General features: G+C 55.0%; 6 protein-coding genes and 1 non-coding gene across 7 annotated transcripts; 4 read left to right on the top strand and 3 right to left on the bottom strand.

Annotated features, from left to right (window-relative positions):
• Positions 1–86: 86 nt before the first annotated feature.
• On the top strand, positions 87–2,976 carry N656DRAFT_837727 (MFS general substrate transporter; the record flags this gene model as incomplete). The annotated part of the gene is made up of 8 exons (XM_064818835.1): positions 87–112; positions 223–474; positions 548–1,047; positions 1,137–1,662; positions 1,968–2,004; positions 2,091–2,107; positions 2,166–2,218; positions 2,319–2,976. 8 exons carry the CDS (start codon positions 87–89, stop codon positions 2,480–2,482), a joined length of 1,575 nt encoding a protein of 524 aa, XP_064668857.1. The 3' UTR covers positions 2,483–2,976.
• A 2,531-nt stretch (positions 2,977–5,507) lies between these two features.
• On the top strand, positions 5,508–7,702 carry N656DRAFT_711645 (transcription activator of gluconeogenesis; the record flags this gene model as incomplete). The annotated part of the gene is made up of 2 exons (XM_064811754.1): positions 5,508–5,721; positions 5,895–7,702. The coding sequence occupies 2 exons, from the start codon at positions 5,508–5,510 to the stop codon at positions 7,700–7,702; spliced, it is 2,022 nt and encodes a 673-aa protein (XP_064668856.1).
• A 152-nt stretch (positions 7,703–7,854) lies between these two features.
• N656DRAFT_780532 (riboflavin kinase) lies at positions 7,855–9,014 on the bottom strand. The gene has a single exon (XM_064815396.1). The coding sequence runs from the start codon at positions 8,793–8,795 to the stop codon at positions 8,097–8,099; it is 699 nt and encodes a 232-aa protein (XP_064668855.1). The 5' UTR covers positions 8,796–9,014; the 3' UTR covers positions 7,855–8,096.
• Positions 9,015–9,813: 799 nt separating this feature from the next.
• N656DRAFT_846074 (uncharacterized protein) lies at positions 9,814–11,850 on the top strand (the record flags this gene model as incomplete). Its single annotated transcript, XM_064819222.1, has 5 exons — positions 9,814–10,178; positions 10,263–10,384; positions 10,448–10,610; positions 10,673–11,044; positions 11,111–11,850. Exons 1-5 carry the CDS (start codon positions 10,103–10,105, stop codon positions 11,848–11,850), a joined length of 1,473 nt encoding a protein of 490 aa, XP_064668854.1. The 5' UTR covers positions 9,814–10,102.
• A 1,048-nt stretch (positions 11,851–12,898) lies between these two features.
• N656DRAFT_711642 (MFS general substrate transporter) lies at positions 12,899–14,693 on the top strand (the record flags this gene model as incomplete). The annotated part of the gene is made up of 3 exons (XM_064811753.1): positions 12,899–13,859; positions 13,919–14,158; positions 14,218–14,693. 3 exons carry the CDS (start codon positions 12,899–12,901, stop codon positions 14,691–14,693), a joined length of 1,677 nt encoding a protein of 558 aa, XP_064668853.1.
• A 991-nt stretch (positions 14,694–15,684) lies between these two features.
• N656DRAFT_689272 (glycoside hydrolase family 16 protein) lies at positions 15,685–16,848 on the bottom strand (the record flags this gene model as incomplete). Its single annotated transcript, XM_064810638.1, has 2 exons — positions 15,685–16,721; positions 16,785–16,848. Coding segments are annotated over 2 exons (1,101 nt in total), but the record flags the coding sequence as incomplete, so codon positions are not given.
• A 2,316-nt stretch (positions 16,849–19,164) lies between these two features.
• N656DRAFT_t86 lies at positions 19,165–19,264 on the bottom strand. The gene has a single exon. It is a non-coding gene; the product is annotated as a tRNA-Asp (tRNA).
• Between the last annotated feature and the right edge of the window lie 839 nt (positions 19,265–20,103).

Genomic DNA, 20,103 nt, shown 5'->3' with positions numbered 1-20,103 from the left:
TAACCCGAGGATTTCCTACACCTCTGATCAGCCCCTTGAGCCGGATAATAGGATCCGGGACGGGAATATGGAGGAAAAAGAGCGCCATGACGCCGTTTCTGGGCCTGAGAATGTTGATGATATAGAATTGACAAAAACACACACCGGACCATCCACAGAGAAGTCAGAGACCAGCTCGGCAACCCGTTTTGAGCCCATCAAAGCCGTCTCCCACCACCGCAGGAGCACCGAGACCCTCAGCACCCTCAGGAGAGAGCGCTCAAACAATGGCTGGGGCGTAGATGACATCGACGAAACCCCGTCGAGACCCGGGAGCATCATCGCTCCTTACAACCACCCCAGCCAGGCTGGCGAGCACGACGAGTTTGAAGTTGGGTGGGAAGGAGGCGACAGCGATCCTCTCTGTCCACGGAGCATGCCGACCTGGCGGAAATGGGTTATCATCGTAATTACCAGCATAGGCAGTTTCTGCGTGTAAGTGCCAACGCCCCCTATTTCCTACCCTGACTTGCTCCCCAACTGACGAGGGATGCTGAGGAAAACAAAGAACAAACGCCTCAGCCACGTACACAGCAACGTACGCTCAAATGACGCCCGAATTCCACACGACCCGGCTAGTGGCCACCCTCGGGCTGTCCACTTTCGTGTTGGGCATTGCCTTGGGGCCATTTTGGTCCCCCTTGGCCGAGTTCTACGGCCGACGGCCCATCTACCTGTTTTCCTTCGCCGGTTTCATCATCTGGCTCATCCCTTCGGCGGTAGCACAGAACATCGAGACCATGATTGTAGCGCGCTTCTTCCAGGGCCTGGCTGGCAGCGCATTTCTCTCCGTGTCGGGCGGCACGGTGGGCGACCTCTTTTCGCACGACGAGATGCTCGCTCCCATGTCCGTGTTCGCCCTGGCCCCCTTTATCGGGCCCTCGACCGGCCCCCTTATCGGCGGCTTGATCAACACGTACACGCACTGGCGGTGGACGCACTACGTCTTGTTGATCTGGGCCGGTGTGCTTTTGCTGAGCATCGCCTTGTTCGTCCCAGAGACTTATCGTATGTGTCCCAGGGTGAAGGGAGAGAGAGATATGAACAAAGATGGTAGGAGGAAGACATGATGAGACTAACCCTTACTCTACCACCAGACCCAATCCTTCTGAAAAGGAAAGCACAACGGCTGCGCCGCGAAACGGGCGACGATAGGTGGCGCGCCCCCATTGAGAAGTCGACAAAATCCGTCTGGAGAACCGTGGCCTACTCGCTGCTCCGTCCCTTCCAGATTCTGATCTTCGAGCCCATGGCGCTGATTCTCAATGTCTACACGGCAATGCTGCTCGGGATGCTCTACCTCTTCTTTGGTGCCTTCCCCTTGATATTCACCACCAACCACGGCTTCAATCTTTGGCAAGTCGGGCTGACCTTCATGGGTCTGCTGGTGGCAATGGTCATCGCCTGCCTGAGCACACCGCTCTGGAACAGGATCCGGGAAAGGCTGGTCGAGCGGAGGCGCAAGGAGACAGGGATCCTCAAGGACGAGCCCGAAGATCAGCTACCGCAAGTCATTGTTGGCGCCCCGCTGATCACGGGTGGGCTGTTCTGGTTCGGCTTCACAACGTACCCGGAGGTGCACTGGATCGTGCCTATAATTGGCTCCGGCGTGTTTGGTCTTGGGTGAGTACAGGAACTCTTCGGACAGTTTCCCTTGGCGTCTTGATTCGCGAGGAGAGAGCGTGGAAGGGCTGTGCATCTACAGCCTTGGGATCCCACTCGTCGCCACAACAGCCGCCTCGCAACTTTGCCACGGCAGTAGCGCGTCTCGATGGCAGCCACGTTTTGTGTACCCTTACGCAACAGCCCTGATCTCCCCTTTAGTCATGGCTTTGTCAGGGCGTCTGGGGTTGCCCTGGCCCGTTCTGTGATCTCGCAGATACCGTTCTTCAACAGTCATGCGGCTAACCGGCCGGGTCCCTCCGCAGGATGTCGTTTGCCTTTACAGGAATCTTCACCTTCTTGGTAAGTGTCACACGATCTAAAGGACAAAGAATTGGACAGAATCCGAGAAACGATGCTGATACGAACTGGTGGCGGCACACATTCAGGTCGACGCCTATCCACGGTAAGATTGAACCTGAATAATGCCTTATGTCAGCCCTCGACTGACCACGTACCGCCAGATATGCAGCGAGTGCCCTAGCATCGAATGCCTTGGTGAGATGCTCATTCGCAGGTAGGCCGGCGCCCGGTGACACGACATGTCGTCGCTCATCTACATCCGCTTCTTGCCGAGTCATTGATTAGTCCTGACGCTCACCATTCTCTTCGTCCAGCCGCATTTCCCCTATTTGGGGTACAGATGTATGAGGGTCTAGGGTTCCAGTGGGCTACGGGGCTTTTGGCCTTCATCACCCTCGCATTGATGCCCGCTCCCTTCATTTTCTTCCGATTTGGAAAGAGGATACGAGCTCGAAGTCGGTTCGCGACAGTCTCATAGGGACATGGGCCCACATCGACGTGGGAATCGGGGAGCTTCCGTCTGAACAAACCCAGTGTTTGATAGAGGTCCAGGCTTGCATGAACACGTCCTGTGGTCTGCCGGGGATGCATCGGCACGAAATCTGGAGCGAGAAGATGCAGCGCCATCTTGGCGCACACCACCCTTCATCTTGACGGCCAATTTCCTGGATGTCCAGCTGCGCTAGCTGACATTTGGCTTTGTGGCCTAGAAGCAGCTCGCCCGGACATGGTATGGCTGTCGGTTCCTTGATCTACTCCGCGCTGGCGGGACTGTAAGGTCAAAAGTGAGCGCCCAGAGCATGACGCGTGACTGTGCTCAACACAGAGCTCGACCAGACGCAGGTCTTCAATCGGAGGATAACGGAGAGCGTGTGCCGGGATTTGACCGTCTATTTGTTCCTCCAGCGGTGTACCATAGGTGTCATGTATGGTAGGACAGACAGGTAAAAGAAGTTTAATACGCTTCATGCGCCTCTAAACGTGCAAAGCTGCAAAGTCAGACGTTGGTAAGCTATAGGCAGCATCTACTGTGTGAGCTGTGTTCTGTAAGCGGATTCAAGCGGATTCAAGGCACCCCAGCGGAATAAAGACGGTGTGGGCGTGTGATATAAACAAACAGCTATTATTCGTAGCATTCCTTTCCGGCGTCGAGATTCGTTGAAAGAAAGGGTTAGAGCATCTCCGTCCGGCGTCAACAGGACTTTAGGCAAGCGCCTGATGACCCTGGGTAAGGTAGGCATGAAGTCTTGATTCTCGGAAAGTAGAACAACTTTGAGGCCGCCAGTATGCACGGTTCTAATGCTTCGAGAACAGGGTTCGAGTCGGATGACTCGTGGCTGGCGCATACAACCCATGACCTGAAAAGGTTGCAACGAGATTTGAAGGTTTGGATTTTGACGTTACTGCTAAAGGTTGCCAATGCCAAAGTCCCGAATGAGTACGGAGTAACCCCTGATTTTGTATTGAGCACATATCGATAACATTAAGATTGTTTGCCTCAGGTGACAACCTGGGTTAGGGTTATCCTAGGGAAGCGTGTGATGTACTGTATGTATAGTGTTTCCCGTGCCGTTTCCTCGTCGGGCAGAGAGCACTGAGCGAAAGCTGCGAAACACTCAGCTCCTGACTTGACAATGTGGGCCCATGCATTTGGCGAGAGTCGCGAGACCTACCCCACACGCAGGGCTTTCCCTTCCTCTTGTCACGGTTACTGGCAACTGCAGAGCAACAAATCACCAATTGAGGGTTAGCCAGCCGCAAAACAATGCGAGCAACACACCAGTATATTCGCCCCTCCTGCCGCATGAGGGTTGACGTTGGCAAGAAGGAAGTGTATGTACGACAAGGAGACTGCTATGTACCTTGGGTATGGACATATTGTACCAGTACCCTGGTCTCGCTCCGTACAGTGGCACATAGCAAATGGAAGGTGGGGAACAAGATCTTGAAGTTTTCTTACGAGGGTTAGGCCCCCGCAGCGGGGAACAGGGAGCTACAGCAAAGCTCGGCGTTCCTTTTGCCCACCAACCCGAGGCTGATGCAAACCACTCCTCAGTACTTCCGTACTCCAGCTCTCCGCCAACTCGGTAAACGACCGGCAGGCCAGTCCGTCGCCACGTACATACATACAGTACACACAGTCACACACCTGCTCGCTGACCTTAGCACACCTTCCTTGACCGCCTACCGGACCTCGTGATCCATCAGGGTTCCCCTACTTTTCCCTCCCTCCACCGCTGCCATGCGAGCAGTGCCAGATACGTCTGGTGAGATTAGTAGTGAGTTGCGACGGTAAATCTGGACAATTGAAGCCGCGACGTTACAGGAGACATATCTTCACACCGGTCCGAGTCTACCCCCTCGGCTTTTCCCGGCCACAGCGCTACCCAGCGGCAACCGCATCTTTACGTCTGGAACGACGGCATCAATTCAGCCATTAACGCTCGCCACATTACGTGTGCGCCTCAGGAAACGGCTTTACACGGGCTGGATAGCGACAGGCTACGAGCGCCGCGGCATGTTTAGTCAGAAACATCGAGGCATATGGAAAGCGTTGAAGGGCGCCGATTTATTGCCGCAGAGACGCTCGTTTCAGGGTGCCGTATCCGTCCCCTAATCCGAGTCGCGTCTTGATCTTGGATCGAGGCCAGCCCAAGCCCCAGCGAGGCGGCGCCACGGGCTAAAAGAAGTATAAGTGACGGCTACTTGCAGCTGGAGGTCTTGCTATCACTGCTGTGCAACACGCGCTCCAGGAGTCGAGGTTCTCTCCGGACAGTCCAAGTGCTTTATCCGCCATCGCATGACCAACCACGTCGCGATCGACAACCGGCTTCCGTTACCTCTACCGCGGTTCGCTGTCGCACAGAGACGCCTCCCTGCCTGGATCTCTCCGAGCCCAATTGGGCAGGCCTGCTAGGAGAAGCAGTGAGGACACGAGACAAGAACCGTCCTGTTGCAGTGGTGCTCAAGCCTCGACAGTTGGCATGAGCGTTTCCCCTCCTAGTGCTGGACGACGATCAGTACTCCATACCGCGGAACACTACAGGAACCTAGGCCAAGCCAAGGGGCCCAGAGAGTGTCAAAGAGCCATTTGGTGCTGCGTCTGGTCTGGCAAAAGCTTGTCCGCTTCTGCCCGCTGCAACTGACCACACTTTAATTTGACAGCCAGCTCAGCTCTCTCACCACACTGATTGTGCGTACCAGGCCCCTGGGGTACGCCTCCTTCCCTGCCAGCTCGCCAGCTCTTCGCCCTGGTATCAAGAGCGGCTTGCAGCGCCAATCACTTCCTGGCGCTGCCCACCCCTGTGACCGTGTTGCAGGGCACCTCAGGTGCTCTTCCCTACTCTCTCATTGCTCCCCCACCTCGCCTGGACCCTGCGCTTGATTGCCAGGAAGGGGTTCCTGCATTGCCGTACTTTCCGTACAGTCCAGAACGTATATAAAAGGGTTAGGCCGTCATGCCGGAAGACGGTGGACATTCGGGGCCAGAGGCCTCGGGTGTCATGTCCGAGAGTGAGAACGAGTACGACGACACCGAACAGCACGCTAGAGACGACGAATACGACGACAAGATGGCTGAGCGGAACGCAACTTCTGAGGGTGCCGATGCCAACAGCGAGGTCAAGAAGACATATGACCCAAAGGACCCTTTGCGTCCTCGCCGAAAGAAGGCTAGGCGCGCTTGTTTTGCCTGCCAGCGAGCTCATCTCACTTGCGGTAAGTCCTCGTTTCGTGGGCACATTACTAAGTACACGGTGCCTTCCCTCAAGGCAAAGGGAATGGCTGGAGCCTTCCCGTCATATGGCTACCCAACCTGGCTTGTTTTGCCCTCTCCCTTGACGGAGGCTGGGGAGGCATACGTGTGGTTCGTGAGCTAATCCGAATTCTAGGTGACGAACGGCCTTGCCAGCGGTGTATTAAGCGCGGGCTGATGGATAGCTGCCAGGATGGAGTCAGGAAGAAGGCCAAGTATCTCCACGACGCGCCCCCTGAGGCGCTACGACCAGTATTAGGCCCCAACTATAACCCGAGCCCGCCGTCGACGCGACATAACGGCCAGCGACATCCCAGTGTTTCGACTTCAGAAGCGTCATCTAGCGTGGGAGCTTTCTTTCCCCAGTCAACTGCGTCCCAGTTCCCAATCTTCACATCCGCGCAAGCCCCAATAGGGAGCCTAGCGGACAACATCCCCTTTGCTACGCAGCAGTCTCCCGTGTCCCCGTCCTTCCAAACATCAGCCAACCCCCAAATCAGTGGGATAACAGTGCCCAACGTCTCGAGTCCGATGGCAAGTTTCAACGCTCTACCATTTGATCCGAGCGATCCCAACATATTCAACTTCAACCTTGAAGGCCTCAATTTTGGCAGTCATTACGGAGCCATGGAATTTGGCATGTTGGGCCACATGTCGTCCGGTGCTGCTGAGACTCCTCCCCATGAAGCCTCCATGTCGCGCGCTGCAAGCGGTAGCGTCAACTTTGGATCCGGGGGAGTTTTTGGGAATGGGGTCAACCAATTCGACAAGGTTTACGACGGCGGCATTATGGATGGCTTTCTCGGTCTCGATGCACACTCAAACGGTGTATACTCGCAAGGGAACCTGCAACACGGCTTACCGCACGCTTATGCGATTGCAGCCGGGCCAAACAGTGTCCAGAGTCCCAGTACTGAGAACAATAGTCCGCAACCCTCTGCCCTTGGTTTCGAGGGCTCCCCAACCACGACGAGCTTTTCTACGACGACGGGCAACAAGCCGGCGAATCCGCCAAGGCCGACCACTAGACAGTCGAACAATCTTGCCAAGTTAGGAGCGCAGTCGATTTTGGGGAAACGTCAACGGGATCCCTCTTTCATCTACGACAGTGTCAAGGAGCCATTCGGGTATGTGGCGAGCTTTCACAGGCTTTTCAACCTCATCCAAAGCCGGTTCTCCTCAGCGCACACATCCCGCATCGCCAAGTCCTTAGCGAGCATCCGCCCGTCCTTGCTAGCATCCACCAGGAATTTGACTAGGCAGGACCTGGTCTTCATGGAAAAGTACTTCCAGCGATCTCTTTTTGAGTACGAAGAGTTCATGCATCAGTGCTCCAGTCCTACTCTCGCTTGCAGGCGAACGGGAGAAGTGGCGGGCGTAAACAAGGAGTTTACGGCGCTCACTGGGTGGACAAAAGAAGTGTTGCTCGGCAAAGAGCCGAACCGTAACGTCAATCTCGGCGGTTCCGCTTCGGATAACGGCAACGCCAGGAGCCGACTCGGCCTGACGACACCCCGGCTCAGGAGCCTTAATGCGGACATGCAGGGGGCCGCAGATGGGCCTCAACCTGTCTTTCTTGCCGAGCTATTAGACGCCGAGAGTGCCGTCGAATTCTACGAAGACTACTCACAGCTGGCATTCAACGACAGCCGAGGCCACAAGACGAGAAAATGCCGGCTCCTCAAATACCGCACGCAAGAGAAGGCTGAGGGAGGCGGCAACGAAGACGTGCAGGCCCCACAAAAAGACCCTCGGAATAGTATCCTGAGCAACCGTGTCGCGAAGATTGACGGCGAGCACGGGATATCGAAGCTGGAGCGAGATGGCAAGCTCGAGTGCAGTTACACATGGATCATCAAGCGGGATATGTTCGACATGCCTATGCTGTTTGTTATAAACGTAGGTTTTCCCGGTCATCTCGAAGTTGCGGGGCTGACTGGCTGACCATTGCAGTTCCTGCCATGCTATTATCGCAACCACACCCAAGCGGTGTGAAACGCACATGCTTTCTGGTCATAGAATTAGGGAAAATCAAGGACGCAAAAAGGGCATAGGGGGGTGTCAGGCATTGAATTTGGGATACCTGGATCCGTAATCGCTTTCCAAAAAGGGACCGTGTTGAGTCCTATGTGTGGTTGGGCGCAATTGAGCATGCTTATTTTTTTGTCCGTTGCTTGAGAGCCGTCGCCATGCTGAGGGGCCAACGTACTCTCCACCCAGTCCGGCTAACCCAAACTCCCGGACCTGTCTATACGTTTATCGGTTGACCGTTTCGTGCCTCATCTAACCTCTATACACCCCACCCAGCTCGTACCATGGCCTCCGCCGCCTCCATCTCTCACTTCCCATCTGCCCCATTCTCCTCGCTCTCGTCGGGCCGTATCAGCCAGCCCGCCGCCAACGTACCCCTTAGTCTCTTCTTTGCCCCTCCCTCCCTACTGCTGTTGTCGCCGGTGATTTCCACTTCCACCTCCCTCGGCGCCCACCCCTCCCTCGCCAGACTGCGCCTCGCAACCTCGCAGTCGAGGTTGATGTCAGCGATAAGCGCGTCGAGCCCGCTGTAGTCCTTCTCCTCGCGAATGAAGCCCAGAATCAACAGCCTCATGTCGACGCCGTAAAAGTCGGCCGCAAACTCGTGCAGCACGTGCACCTCGGCCGACCGCACCGTGTTCTTGTAGAACGGGTTGTACCCGATCGACATGACCATGGGGTATACGCTCCATCCGTTACTACTACTACTGCTGCTGCTGCTGTTGGTCTCTCCGTCGGTGGTGGTGGGGGGGCAATCCGGGTGCGTCGAGGGCAGCTGCAGCGAAGCCCAGCCAAAGTAGACGCCCGACGGCGTGCTGCTGATCCACGGCGTCCGCGCGTCGTCCACGGGCAGGTTGGCCGTCGGGATCCCCAGCTCCTTGGACCCCCGCCCGAACCCGGATATTACCTTGCCGGACATGCGCAGAGGGTACGGAGGGGACGGGCCGGCGTCCGGGCCGATGAGAAGGGGTCTACTGCTGCTGGTCTCTGTTGTTGCGGTCGCCATCTTTGGAGGGATAGGGGGATTGTGTCTGGTGGATTTGCTGGGTGGATTTGCGGTGGAGTGGTGAGGCCGGTTAACGGTTCGAACGGATGATGGGATGATGGAGTCTTGGGCGCGCTATGGGAGGTATAGGAGGTTGATAAGTGTGAGTGAGGTGGTGGTGGAAGCGGAATGAATCGTTTCGATGGCGGGGCTCCCAAGATGGGGACGTGGTGGGGTCGACGGCTGGTCCCGCGCTCCGAGGCCCGAGATCGCGGATACGGCCCTCTTACACTAGTACAGTACCTAGTGATCACCTTAGATATGCGGATCATCACGCAGCGCAGTTGCTCTCAACCACCCGATTGGTGATGCCAAATTTCACGGTTAGTTAGCGACGCATGTACGTAGTAAAACTAGACATGGCTTCCACGTTAATGACTTTAGATGATCCCCTCACTCTCTGACGTGCCTGATCTGTCTATCGATGTGATCTGAATACCGTAGATTGTACATACAGTCAAACCTGCAATTAGCGATTGGGTCGGGAACGCGATTTTGATCGTTAATCAGAGGTTATCGCTATTACCTCCTACCATATACGGCGATAAGTGGAGCATTTTGTGGGCCGCTCCCAAAATGGCTTAGTAATTAGCCTACCCCCCATGATAATTATCGCTAATCTCAGGTTATGCCCATACATAACCCTGATTAACCCTGACATTTATAACCCACTTATTTCCATTCTTGGCCAATCGCTATTCCCAGTATCGCTAATTGCAGGTTTGACTGTACTGTGGTAATTGTACCCTTGTGACCTATGTGATGCTCGGTGCAAACACACTTGATCACATGGAATCAATGTGCGACGACCAGCTTCAGGAGTTACCAGAGCCCCGGGTAAGCGGAATATATGGTACCATATGTATGTACCAGTCGCCGAGTGATACAAGATGCCCTCCGTCCCAAGCCTTCAAGTTTGGGCGTCCAATTCATACCGTACTGTATTGTATAATACATTACGGTACGTCCGTATATTTGTATGTGATTACGTACCGATACCCAATTACAAACAGCCCGGCAGCTTGATAAATTACCCTTAGGTAGTGCCGTTGCTGCCCGCCTTCCGCCGTTGGCAGCAATCCGACCCGAACCACGGAGAGGCTCGATGTTTGGCTGCTCACTTGCTACCGCTCAATTCAAAAGCACTCTTCATTATTTACCCGTATTGCGTGAATCTGGGCGCCGTAACCCGCATCTTCGCCATTCATTCCAGCCACGATCGAGAACCTACCTTCCAGTTTGGCGTGTCGCGCCCGCGCAGGCTCGAAATGTCGACGCAGCAGCAAGCCCTGATCATGGAGACGATCCTCGCCATCAGGAGGACACTGAAACGCAAAGATTATGGTCAGTCACTCAGCATCACCGCTCTCGTCACGCCCGAATCGTTTTGCGTCTAGATCATCGTTCCTAACCCGCGTGGCGCTTCAGACTCCGACTCGGATTCCTCGATAGACCACACCACGAATCGGGGCAACAAGTTGAAAAAGCGGGCGCGCTTCGTCAAGCAAGGCCGTCTGGTATCGTCTATGGGGCCTGCCGCATACAAGGAGGTGTGTGTGACCAAGTCCTAATTTTTCTTTTCGCCATCGGGAGCAGTGATTGACGAAGCTCAGGTCGCTGAACATGCTGGCTACCACCGAGCAATCATAAGCGCAAATCCGCGGCTGATCGACGAAGAGGGATACGACATTGACAGCGACAATGACGAGGAGGAAGTCCAAGAGGCCATTGCCTCGGCTATGGAAGATAATCCGTACTCGTCCGTCCGGCTGGAACGTACGTGCTTCGGTTGCCTAGACTCCTTACCGGCTCTTGAGGGCGGTGCTGACCTTGAATAGAAATTCTGGCCCCGCTGACTGCCGTTACTGACCTTCCCTCACACCCGACGCTCTCGAAACCGTTTACTTCAAAGGCCCTGACGGAACTGATCGAGCAGGGGCGCAACCTGATGCACAAGGAGAATGCGGCACTATGGAAGGCCAAACCGCTGCTTACAAAACTCGTTGGCGACAACATCTGGGCACCCTGTGGCCTTATGACATCACCCGACGACAGCGACGCCCTGCTCTTCTCTGATACCACCAGCTTCTTCAACCGCCCAGCCAGCCGCGTCCCCCAAAAGGCTACGGCGCCTTCGAGCTTGAATGGAGGACACACGGTATCGAGCAACGCATTACTCGAGGTGCCGAAAAGTGACGTTCGACAGGCCGGTACGCAGTCAACAGACAGCACAGAGAGAAACAGGGGGCCGGAGAAAAGTACTGACGACAGGGAAGTTTTGCCGGATGCGCAAGCGGAACAGACCGACGAGGCAGAACCCGGGGCACCAAACCCAACGGACAACGAGGGAAACCATACACAAGTCTCCCAGTGCCCTGAGCATAGTGGGCAAGACAAGGATGGCACGGCTCAAGCAGGCAACAGCTCGAACAAGCCGCCAGATTATACGGGCGGAGAGGATGTGGAGATGGCCGATGCATCGGGTATCGTTTCCGGCGATAGCATCAGAGGAGGTCTTCAAAACCCCTTGTCAAAGGCAACAGTCCTGAGGCCAGACGGTTCGACACAGAGCAACAACAACAGCGACCTCACTAGTAGCAGGGACAACAGAGCAGCATCAGATGCAGTTTCCGCCGAAGTTCCTCCGGAAGAGCTCTTCATCCATCCGCTCTTCCACCTACCGCCGGCCGCGCGCACGGAGCGAGACCTGGGCTTACCGGAGCAGGAGGCCGAGGAGGTCCGGCGGCTGCTGCTGCTGTACGTGCAGAAGCAGGAGGAGATCTGCCGGGGCACCAAGCGGCTCTTTGAGGGCCTGCTCAAGGCGGATCGGTACCGCAGGACGGTGTGGCAGTGGGCCAAGGCTGAGGCGCACTGCGGGCCGAACCGGGACATGTCCGACGGCGAGGACTGGTACGACAAGGAGGAGTGGGGCTTGACCGAGGACCTGAAGAAGGGTGAGGACGAGGTCGAGGAGGACACGACGCAGACGCAGAAGAAGACGAGGAACCGGAAGTGATGTTGTACTTCTGTTCTCGTTCTTTTTCTCTTTTCCTGCTAGGTACGACCATCTGTTTCATTCTCACATGGATTGGGGTTTGGGACTTTTATGGGTTGGTATTCTTCGTGATGTCTCCAGATACCAGCAGGTGAGAGAGGAAAGCGAATGACACCACATTTTCGAAGCATCTGTTGCCGCGTGTATCCCGTCACTACACGTGTATACTGAGTTATTGTGAAGGGCTCGGATAGCACTTCGAACACGGTACGTTTTCGGTGTTGACTCGCGCTTCGGACGCGGGTCGATTTTAGGGTTGGCTCGCACTTCGGACATGGGACGATTTCAGTGTCGAAGGATTGTTGCCAGCCCGTTAGGTTCATGATTTGCAGTTGGCGGAACAGAACACCGAGCCCCGAACTCTAATCAGCTCTAAGCTTTCAATGCCGTCGCTAACCAACCAATTGCGATGCGGGCGAACCAAAATACCGAGACCTTCAATGATTCGACTCTCATCTCATCTGGAGTCTCGAATCCTTTGCTAGATTCGTGTTTACTTCGGTTGAAAACCATGCAAGGAAGAACTTCTTAATTATCAGACATACCCAGCTGGCCTGCCGCAAGCCCGAGCACCGAGATGGCGTCTCATCCTCCATTGCAAATATCGTGGATTTGCTGGCTTGATAAAGGGGTCGGCGACGTCGCAAGGCAGCGCCATCGACGTTTGACCCTTTGTCCTTCCATCGGCTTGGGTCGTCATCAATTTCTACGTCATCTGATGTCTAAGTCCGGGTAGTCTCAACCTTTGCGTGCTTCGCTCGACCCCTGCGGTTCTGCAAGAAATACCGAAGTTCTCTGGTTATATATAATCCTTGCGTTCACTGCATATCGACAGCCAAGCCAGAGTAGGTCGTCGAGTTTTATACAACAGTGATCCCTCGATAATCGACTCGCCCAAACCATGGGCAGCGTTAAGACCGACAAGGACACCAATACCACGGCAACCGACACGGACCGCGAGCGATCTCCTGAGCGGACGTTTTCAACTACGGCTCGCGACTACGACAACATGGACACCAACACCACCACCCAGCCATCCAAGGCCAAGTCCTCGGCCACGCCTGACTCGGACCAAGCCTACGCCGTCTACCCGACCGGACTCAAGCTGGCCCTCATCATCATGTCGATCTGCCTGTGTGTCTTCCTGGTCGCGCTGGACCAGACCATCATCGCACCCGCGCTGGGCGCCATCACGAGCGAGTTCGGCTCGGTCAAGGACATTGGCTGGTACGGGTCGGCGTACCTGCTGACGACAACGGCGCTGCAGCCCGTCTACGGCTCGCTGTACCGCATGTTCAGCGTCAAGTTCACGTACCTGGCCGCCGTGTTCCTGTTTGAGCTGGGCAGCCTGGTGTGCGCGCTGGCGCCGACGAGCGAGGCCTTCATCGTGGGGCGCGCCCTGGCCGGGATCGGCACCGCGGGCCTCTTCTCGGGCGGCATCGTCATCCTGAGCTACACCCTGCCGCTCCGCAAGCGGCCCGCCGCCTTCGGCCTGATCGGCGGCATGTGGGGCATCGCCAGCGTCGCCGGCCCCCTCCTGGGCGGCGCCTTCACCGACAATGTGACGTGGCGCTGGTGCTTCTACATCAACCTGCCCATCGGCGGCGCGGCCATGGTGGCCATCTTCTTCATTTTGCGTATCGACAAGGAGACCAATCCGACCGGACAGTCGTGGATTGCCAGGGTCCTGAGTCTCGATCTGCCTGGTACGGCCATGCTCGTTCCGTCCATTGTGTGCCTGCTCTTGGCGCTGGAGTGGGGTGGCACGGAGCATCCGTGGAACAGCTCGGTCATTATCGGGCTGTTTGTTGGCTTCGCCGTCATGATGATTATCTTCATCGGGATCCAGATTTGGAAGGGAGATAAGGGCACGCTGCCCCCGCGGCTGTTCAAGAACCGGAATGTACTTTGCGCGATGCTATTCTCCTTTTTCTTTGGGGCGGGCTTCTACCCGCTGGTATACTACATGTGTAAGTGAACGTTCGTCTCTTTGAGGATGGGATGGTATATGGGCTAACTGGTGCATCAGCGCTCTACTTCCAGGCCATTCAGGGCGATAGTGCAGTCCAAGCCGGAATCAAACAGCTTCCACTGCTGATCGCGACTGTCATCTGCTCGACGGCTTCTGGCGGCTTGGTCACGGTTGTCGGCTACTACAACCCTTTCATCCTGCCGTGCATGGTCCTGTTTACAGTTGGGAGTGGCATGATTACGACCCTTGGGCTCGATAGTCCGCTAAGGGAATGGTTTGGATACCAGGTCCTTGCCGGTAGGTTCCTGGTCCCTTTTTCTTCCAAGGGTCTTGTTAAGCTGACATTGCCCAAACAGGCCTCGGAGTCGGTATCGGTTTCCAAGCTGGTATCCTGGTCGTCCAGAACGTCATGACGTTTGAGTGGGTCGCTGTAGCGACGGCCTGCGTCCAGTTCTTCCAGACGCTCGGGGGCGCCATCTTCATCGCCGTGGCACAATCCGTCTTCCAAAACGGCATCACCGAGGGCATCGAGCGGGATGTTCCTGGCCTGCCACCTCAGGCTTTTATCAACAGCGGCGCGTCTCAAATCAGACAGGTACTTGCCCAGTTGAATGCCACCGAGTATACGGTCCCTGTCCTCAGCGCATACCTGCAAGGGCTGCGCAACGCCTACTTTATTAGCGTCGGGTGCGCGGGCGCCGCCTTCGTCGTTGCTCTTGGATTCAGCTGGAAAAAGATCAAGAAACACAACCAGGCAGCCGGTGGGAAGGAAGGCTCCGCCGAAAAGGGCGGGCTCAAGAAGGACGGGAACGGCGAAACCGCAGAAGCATAAAACATCCCGCCCGAGGCGGATCCGTAAAAGCAATTAGATACCCCTCTCTGTCTTGTAATGTAATATCATCAATAGAGAAAGATAAAACTTTGGTTCTGACGTCCATCAGCTGTAGTTCATATTGCATAGAGCGGTCCCCTCTCGAGCTCTTCTACATCCGGCCAGGTTAATCTCACTCTGGTCCCACGGGAAGGGAGGAGCGGGTAAGGACTCGTCCCGTGTCAGAGACGTTTAAGCCTTGTGAGCTGGCTCATGACTGATTGCAAATCAGCCTCGGTGCAAACGTCGATCATTGACCCAGAAACCAGGTTGAACACAACCGACTTTAGATCTGCAAGTGTTTCGATCGGAATACCCGGATTGGGTCCGCAGCCGGCTCTAATTGACGTCCTCACAAATTTAGAGTGGACAGCAACACTATCGCATGGCCCAAAACCTGCTGCATTGTACAGTTCGCACTGCCATTCGATAATGGTGTCAAATCTGACCCAGCCTTGTCTATTTTAGGCTTTCTCTAGAACTCTAGAACTGCGGTGCCAGTGATATCAATGAAGACGCTCCCATGATATATAGCAGGTATCGGTCTTATACGGCAAAAACAGCAACCAAGACAAACCGCTGGACCACAACCTCCACCCCACAACCATCACAGCAAAGCATCGCTGCCCTCTCCTGCCATCGTCATCCCTAACCATCATACAACCTCATCTACATCCAAACTTTGTACATCGGTGCATATGCCTTGCTTCCCCGTGAGATGACATCCATTTCGCTGCCGTAACGTATGCGTCTCTCTCTTCGTCCAGGGCGACCGGTATTAAAAAGGCGTCATCGCATCAATTTGTGTGCATGTTTTGCCGTTTCGACCACCCAGGCGGTTGGAAACAGGAAAACACGGTGAAAAAAGGAGTGTAACGAATCGTAGAATAGCACCGGTTCCGGGCAGAAAGAGAAGGTGCAAATGGAACAAGCAGGTGACCGTTCTCCTGTCTTAGAGGACAAGATAACCAAGGACAGCGGCAACACCAAGAGCGGCGACGTTAGCCATGTTGAAGGCGACCTTCCCAGCAGCGCCCGTAGGAACCGCGCTGGGGGGAGATGTAACGCCGGCGTTGGTGTCGGAAGTGAAAGTACCGGTCGGGGCGCCCGTTGCCGACGACACGCCAGTCGTCGTCGTCGAGTTGGAGCCGGTGCTGGCGGTCGAGGTCACAGTGCTGAGAGTAGTAGAGGCCGTGGATGTCTTGGAGCTGGCCTTGGAGGTGGCGCTGCTGCTGGGCTTGACGGATTCGCCATCATTGACAACCTCGATGCTCTGCCACGAGCCGCTGCGGTCAGTGTATCGGTACTCGGTCGCCTCGGTCGCCCCTTGGCCGCCCATGAAATCCTGGATGCGAACGCTCTGGTAGTAGCCCTCATAAGGACCTTGGGAAAAGTCCGTGACACCACCGGCCCATTCGATGGTACCCTGAGGCGCGTCTTTGCGGCCAGCAACCCAGGTGCCAAGCTTGATCATCATGGGAGACTGCGGGTAGCCAGCGCAACCCGAAAGGCCACTGTTCTTGAGGCTGCGGACAACGGTGCCGTCGATGATCCAGTCAAGCTGCTCGGGAGTCCACTTAATGGTGTAGGTGTGGAAAGTGTTAATGGGGTCCGCAACGGGAGAGAAGCCACCACGGTCGTACGTTTCGGTGCAACCCTTGCTGAAATAGTTCGTCTGGACCTGCTTAGAATCGCCGCCGAGCCACTCCCAGTCGATTTCGTCAAGGTCATCCGACTGCAGCACGAAGCTGGTGACGACACCAATACCACGAGAGGCCCGCACAGTCAAGTCGACCTGGCCGAAGAAGATATACTCGTGGCTGCTAATCGTCGGGGCCTCCGTCTCCTTGCTGATGGAGAAAACGGCGCCAAGGTTATCGTCGTACTTCAAGCTCGTCCCATCGGCAAGTGTGAAGAAATCGTTGGCCCCCTTGCGGAAGTCGATGTCAACAATCTTGGAGCCGACGGCCTTGGGGTTGGGGCAGTCATCTATCACAGTAAGTTAGCACAGCAGAGGACTTGGTCAGGTCAACCACAAGCACTGGTACTCACCACGCTTGGTGGGGTCACACTCTGTGAAGGTCTGCGCCGAAACAAGCGATGCAGCAAGAGCCACCACGGTGGCCGAGAGTATCCTGGACTGCATATTTAATGGCTCGAGAATTGTTGGAGATGGGGTAGTGTGTCTATGGCTTCTGGATGTTGGAGTTTCCTGATTGCGAAGCAGACGACCGATCTACTGAGCGAGCGAGCGTGTATTAAAGAAATAAGTGCCGAAGAGGCTGTGAACGAGTGACAGAAAGCGACGAGTCGCAATGAATTCCTGCGGACTTGTATGGTTGGGGTATTGCGAAGAGGAAAGAGAGAAAACGAGTCCCACGAGCAGACTGGGGCCATCATCGCTTTCAATCACCTTGCTTGCCCCTTCCGGCCCAGGCGAGCCCTCGTGTCAGCCTCCAGTGAGCTCAGGGGTTCCTGGCCTAGCTTGTCTGTGGTCCTGCCTCGGACCCTTTCACGCCCAATGTCACCTCCCAAAGCAGCCAAGGTGGCAGGAGCGGCTGGGTCACGGGCCAATCCCCTTCTCGATAGGCAGTCAGCCACTAGCACTGCACAAGGGCCTTGCGTCTGTCGCTTCGCTCTCATCCCCACAGTGCCTGAGTGCCTGCTAAAAAGGGGTGCACCCAAGACCCTGGTTGCATCTGCCGCTTGACCCGTCCAAAGTGCCAACCAAATTTTAAAATGAGCGTTGGCTGACTCGGCGTGATGCATTGGGCTCAATAATGCGGTCGAGGATACGAGCCTTTCAAGTCAGCACAGTCACTCGACCGAAGACGAGCTACAGCACAGCCATCAAGATGCGATGACAGAAACCTACAGTGAACGCATGTCATACTCAGTGACAGTTCTGTGCGACTATTTTCTGCCCTACATCAGATGTGCTGTGACGATACACGCGGGACTGCCGAAGAGCAGCCACCCGCGCTCTGCTGTTGTGTCCCGTCTTTGCAAGCCAAGAACGCTTGGTTGGTAGCAAATGAGCGAACCCCTTTATTATGGTCAGCCAAGCCAAATCAAAACGGCGGACTGGTTCAACCGGGTTGGCAGTCACGCTTCCATCCAACGCCAACCTTAACATTGAACATGCGTGTTTCGAAATGGCAGTCCACTCCCATGACATGTCTCGGTTTTCACGGACTTGCTGTAAAACGACTCCGGTGTACAAGTTACACGGAGTTTTTCCAGAACGTGAACAGCAGGAAACCCAATGAGGCCAACAAATCTCGACCAATCGAGGCATACCACAGCAGGGGCCTGGAAGCCGGGCGTAACGTTAGATCTGATCGCCGCCGCCTGGCTGCCGCCTGGTTGCCCCGCGTGTTGCCAACCAACGATCCTGGAGACCACTGTGGCTGACCATGCCAGCCGCCAAAAGCAAACAATGGCCGTCATGCGAAACAGTGCGGCTAGCGAATGTCACTTCACCGTTGCGCCTCTTGCTGTGAAACAGGAGACACAGCAGCCAAGACAGAATCGTAGTGCAAAATTCCACTTCCCGGGCCTTTCCTGACAGGACATCGAAACAAACAAGAACATGTTGAAAAAGGAACTGAAGGAGCACTGCAACGTTACGAGCATCAAGCATGAATGTTCGTTTCTAAGCCTCTCGGACTCTCCCACGCGAATTGAGGGAGTGGGCCATCGTATTCGAGCATTACCACAGTACGGGACGTGGCAGTGGCGCAGTGTGCAGCGCGATCTCCGTACGGGAGAAAGCTCGAAAGCTAGATCTTGAGGTCGGCAAAAACAACATCATACGGTGTCTAATTTCAGGGCATGATTGCGTTCATAGTGTAGCGGAAATGTCCTCCTTTTCTTTCCCTTCCCAATCCAATTTTGTAAGTTCTTGGTCCAATCTTGGGGCTTTCAGCCCTGTTGACTATGTATTGATTGTATTCGGTAGCTCGATGGCTAATGGCCGAGATGGTTAGGGGCAACTCGCCGTAAAATCACGACGGAGACATCAAAACCTAGGGAGTCTCCAATCAGGTTTCTTGATGTACAGCTTGTTTGTCTTCATGATGGTTTCACAACCCAAGCATGCATATTATTTCCTCGTGGCCCCCAGCAAAAACGGCCGTAGGAGTGTGCGAAACGAGGCAATTAATTATTTCAAAGGTAAATGAGATGATACCGGCCCGGCCAACTTACTTCCGGATTCAGTAGGCGATGTGGGCTTGGCACAAATTTACTTACCAACTCTCTGCCCGTTCCAGGCTGCACGGCTGTTTCGATGATGATAAGTTGTTCATCGACAGAGGGGAAGACGGGGCGTTTTGAGGAGGAAAAGAAGGAAAGGAAAGGAAAAGCCGACGGGAAAAGAGGGTGATTCCAGTACCGAGATTGGGAAACTGCAAAAATTCAGGTCGTTCATCTCTCCCGCCGGGAATTGAACCCGGGTCTCGAGCGAAGTCAGATTCCTGGAAACCAGGACAGGTGACAAGCTCACATACTGACCACTATACTACGGAAGATATGTGGGTGTTTTCACCCACCGTAGTTGGTTGGCCGGTTGCATCACATTATTGCTATATATACACTAGGTGTAATCCGCCATATCGATGCCATGTTCTTCTTGATGGTTTTTTGTGATTGTCTTCAAACACTTCTCAATGACTCAATGACAGTGTTTTTACACACTGGAAAATGTCGCAGGCCCAGCCGTGGTGGACAACTATCTGGGCGTTATGGAGTCCTCCTAATGCGAGAGTCTCCAGAGCCGATCGGCAGAGCCCCTGTCCAAAACATTCCGGTTACGGCTTCTGATTCGTCCACACTATTGCCTCTACGTACGATGCTGTCTGTTGTGTCTTGATCCGAGCTTTCACCACCTTCACTGTAGCAAATCACCCAAACTTTATGGTACTCTGGCTTCACTTGTCGCAATGGTGTCAGGCACGGTCTACATGTAAGGTAGCAGGTCCCTCATGCCTTAGGTTTGTGACAGAACCCACCAGGCTGCAACATGCGCTTCATCTGCATTCTGCAGCCATGCCTAGGTGCCTACGGTAAGTAATTGTTCCTCCGCCACCTCCAATCCATTTCTCCATCCTGTAGCTCTCTTCCTCCCATCAAAAGGCCGGTCATCGATAAACATCCAGAAGCGATCCCCAATCCCTCTACTCCGTATTCCCCGGCAGTTTTGTTGCTGCCACGCTGTCTCATCAATGACCGACCTAACCCCTGAACTACCTTACTTCAGTCGCTGAGGCGCCACATCGAGGAACACAAACCTTAGTAGCAGTGCGGACACACCGCCGGCATCTATATGCTTGTTATGGCCAAGTAGCAGATCAAGTCAAAAGGGAACTCG

The sequence above is a fragment of the Canariomyces notabilis genome (assembly GCF_033297395.1).
Source record: "Canariomyces notabilis strain CBS 508.74 unplaced genomic scaffold N656scaffold_15, whole genome shotgun sequence".
NCBI classification, from domain to species: Eukaryota; Fungi; Ascomycota; class Sordariomycetes; order Sordariales; family Chaetomiaceae; genus Canariomyces; species Canariomyces notabilis.
The sequence above is the reverse complement of the archived record's forward strand: the minus strand, read 5'-3'. Positions and strand labels throughout refer to the sequence as shown.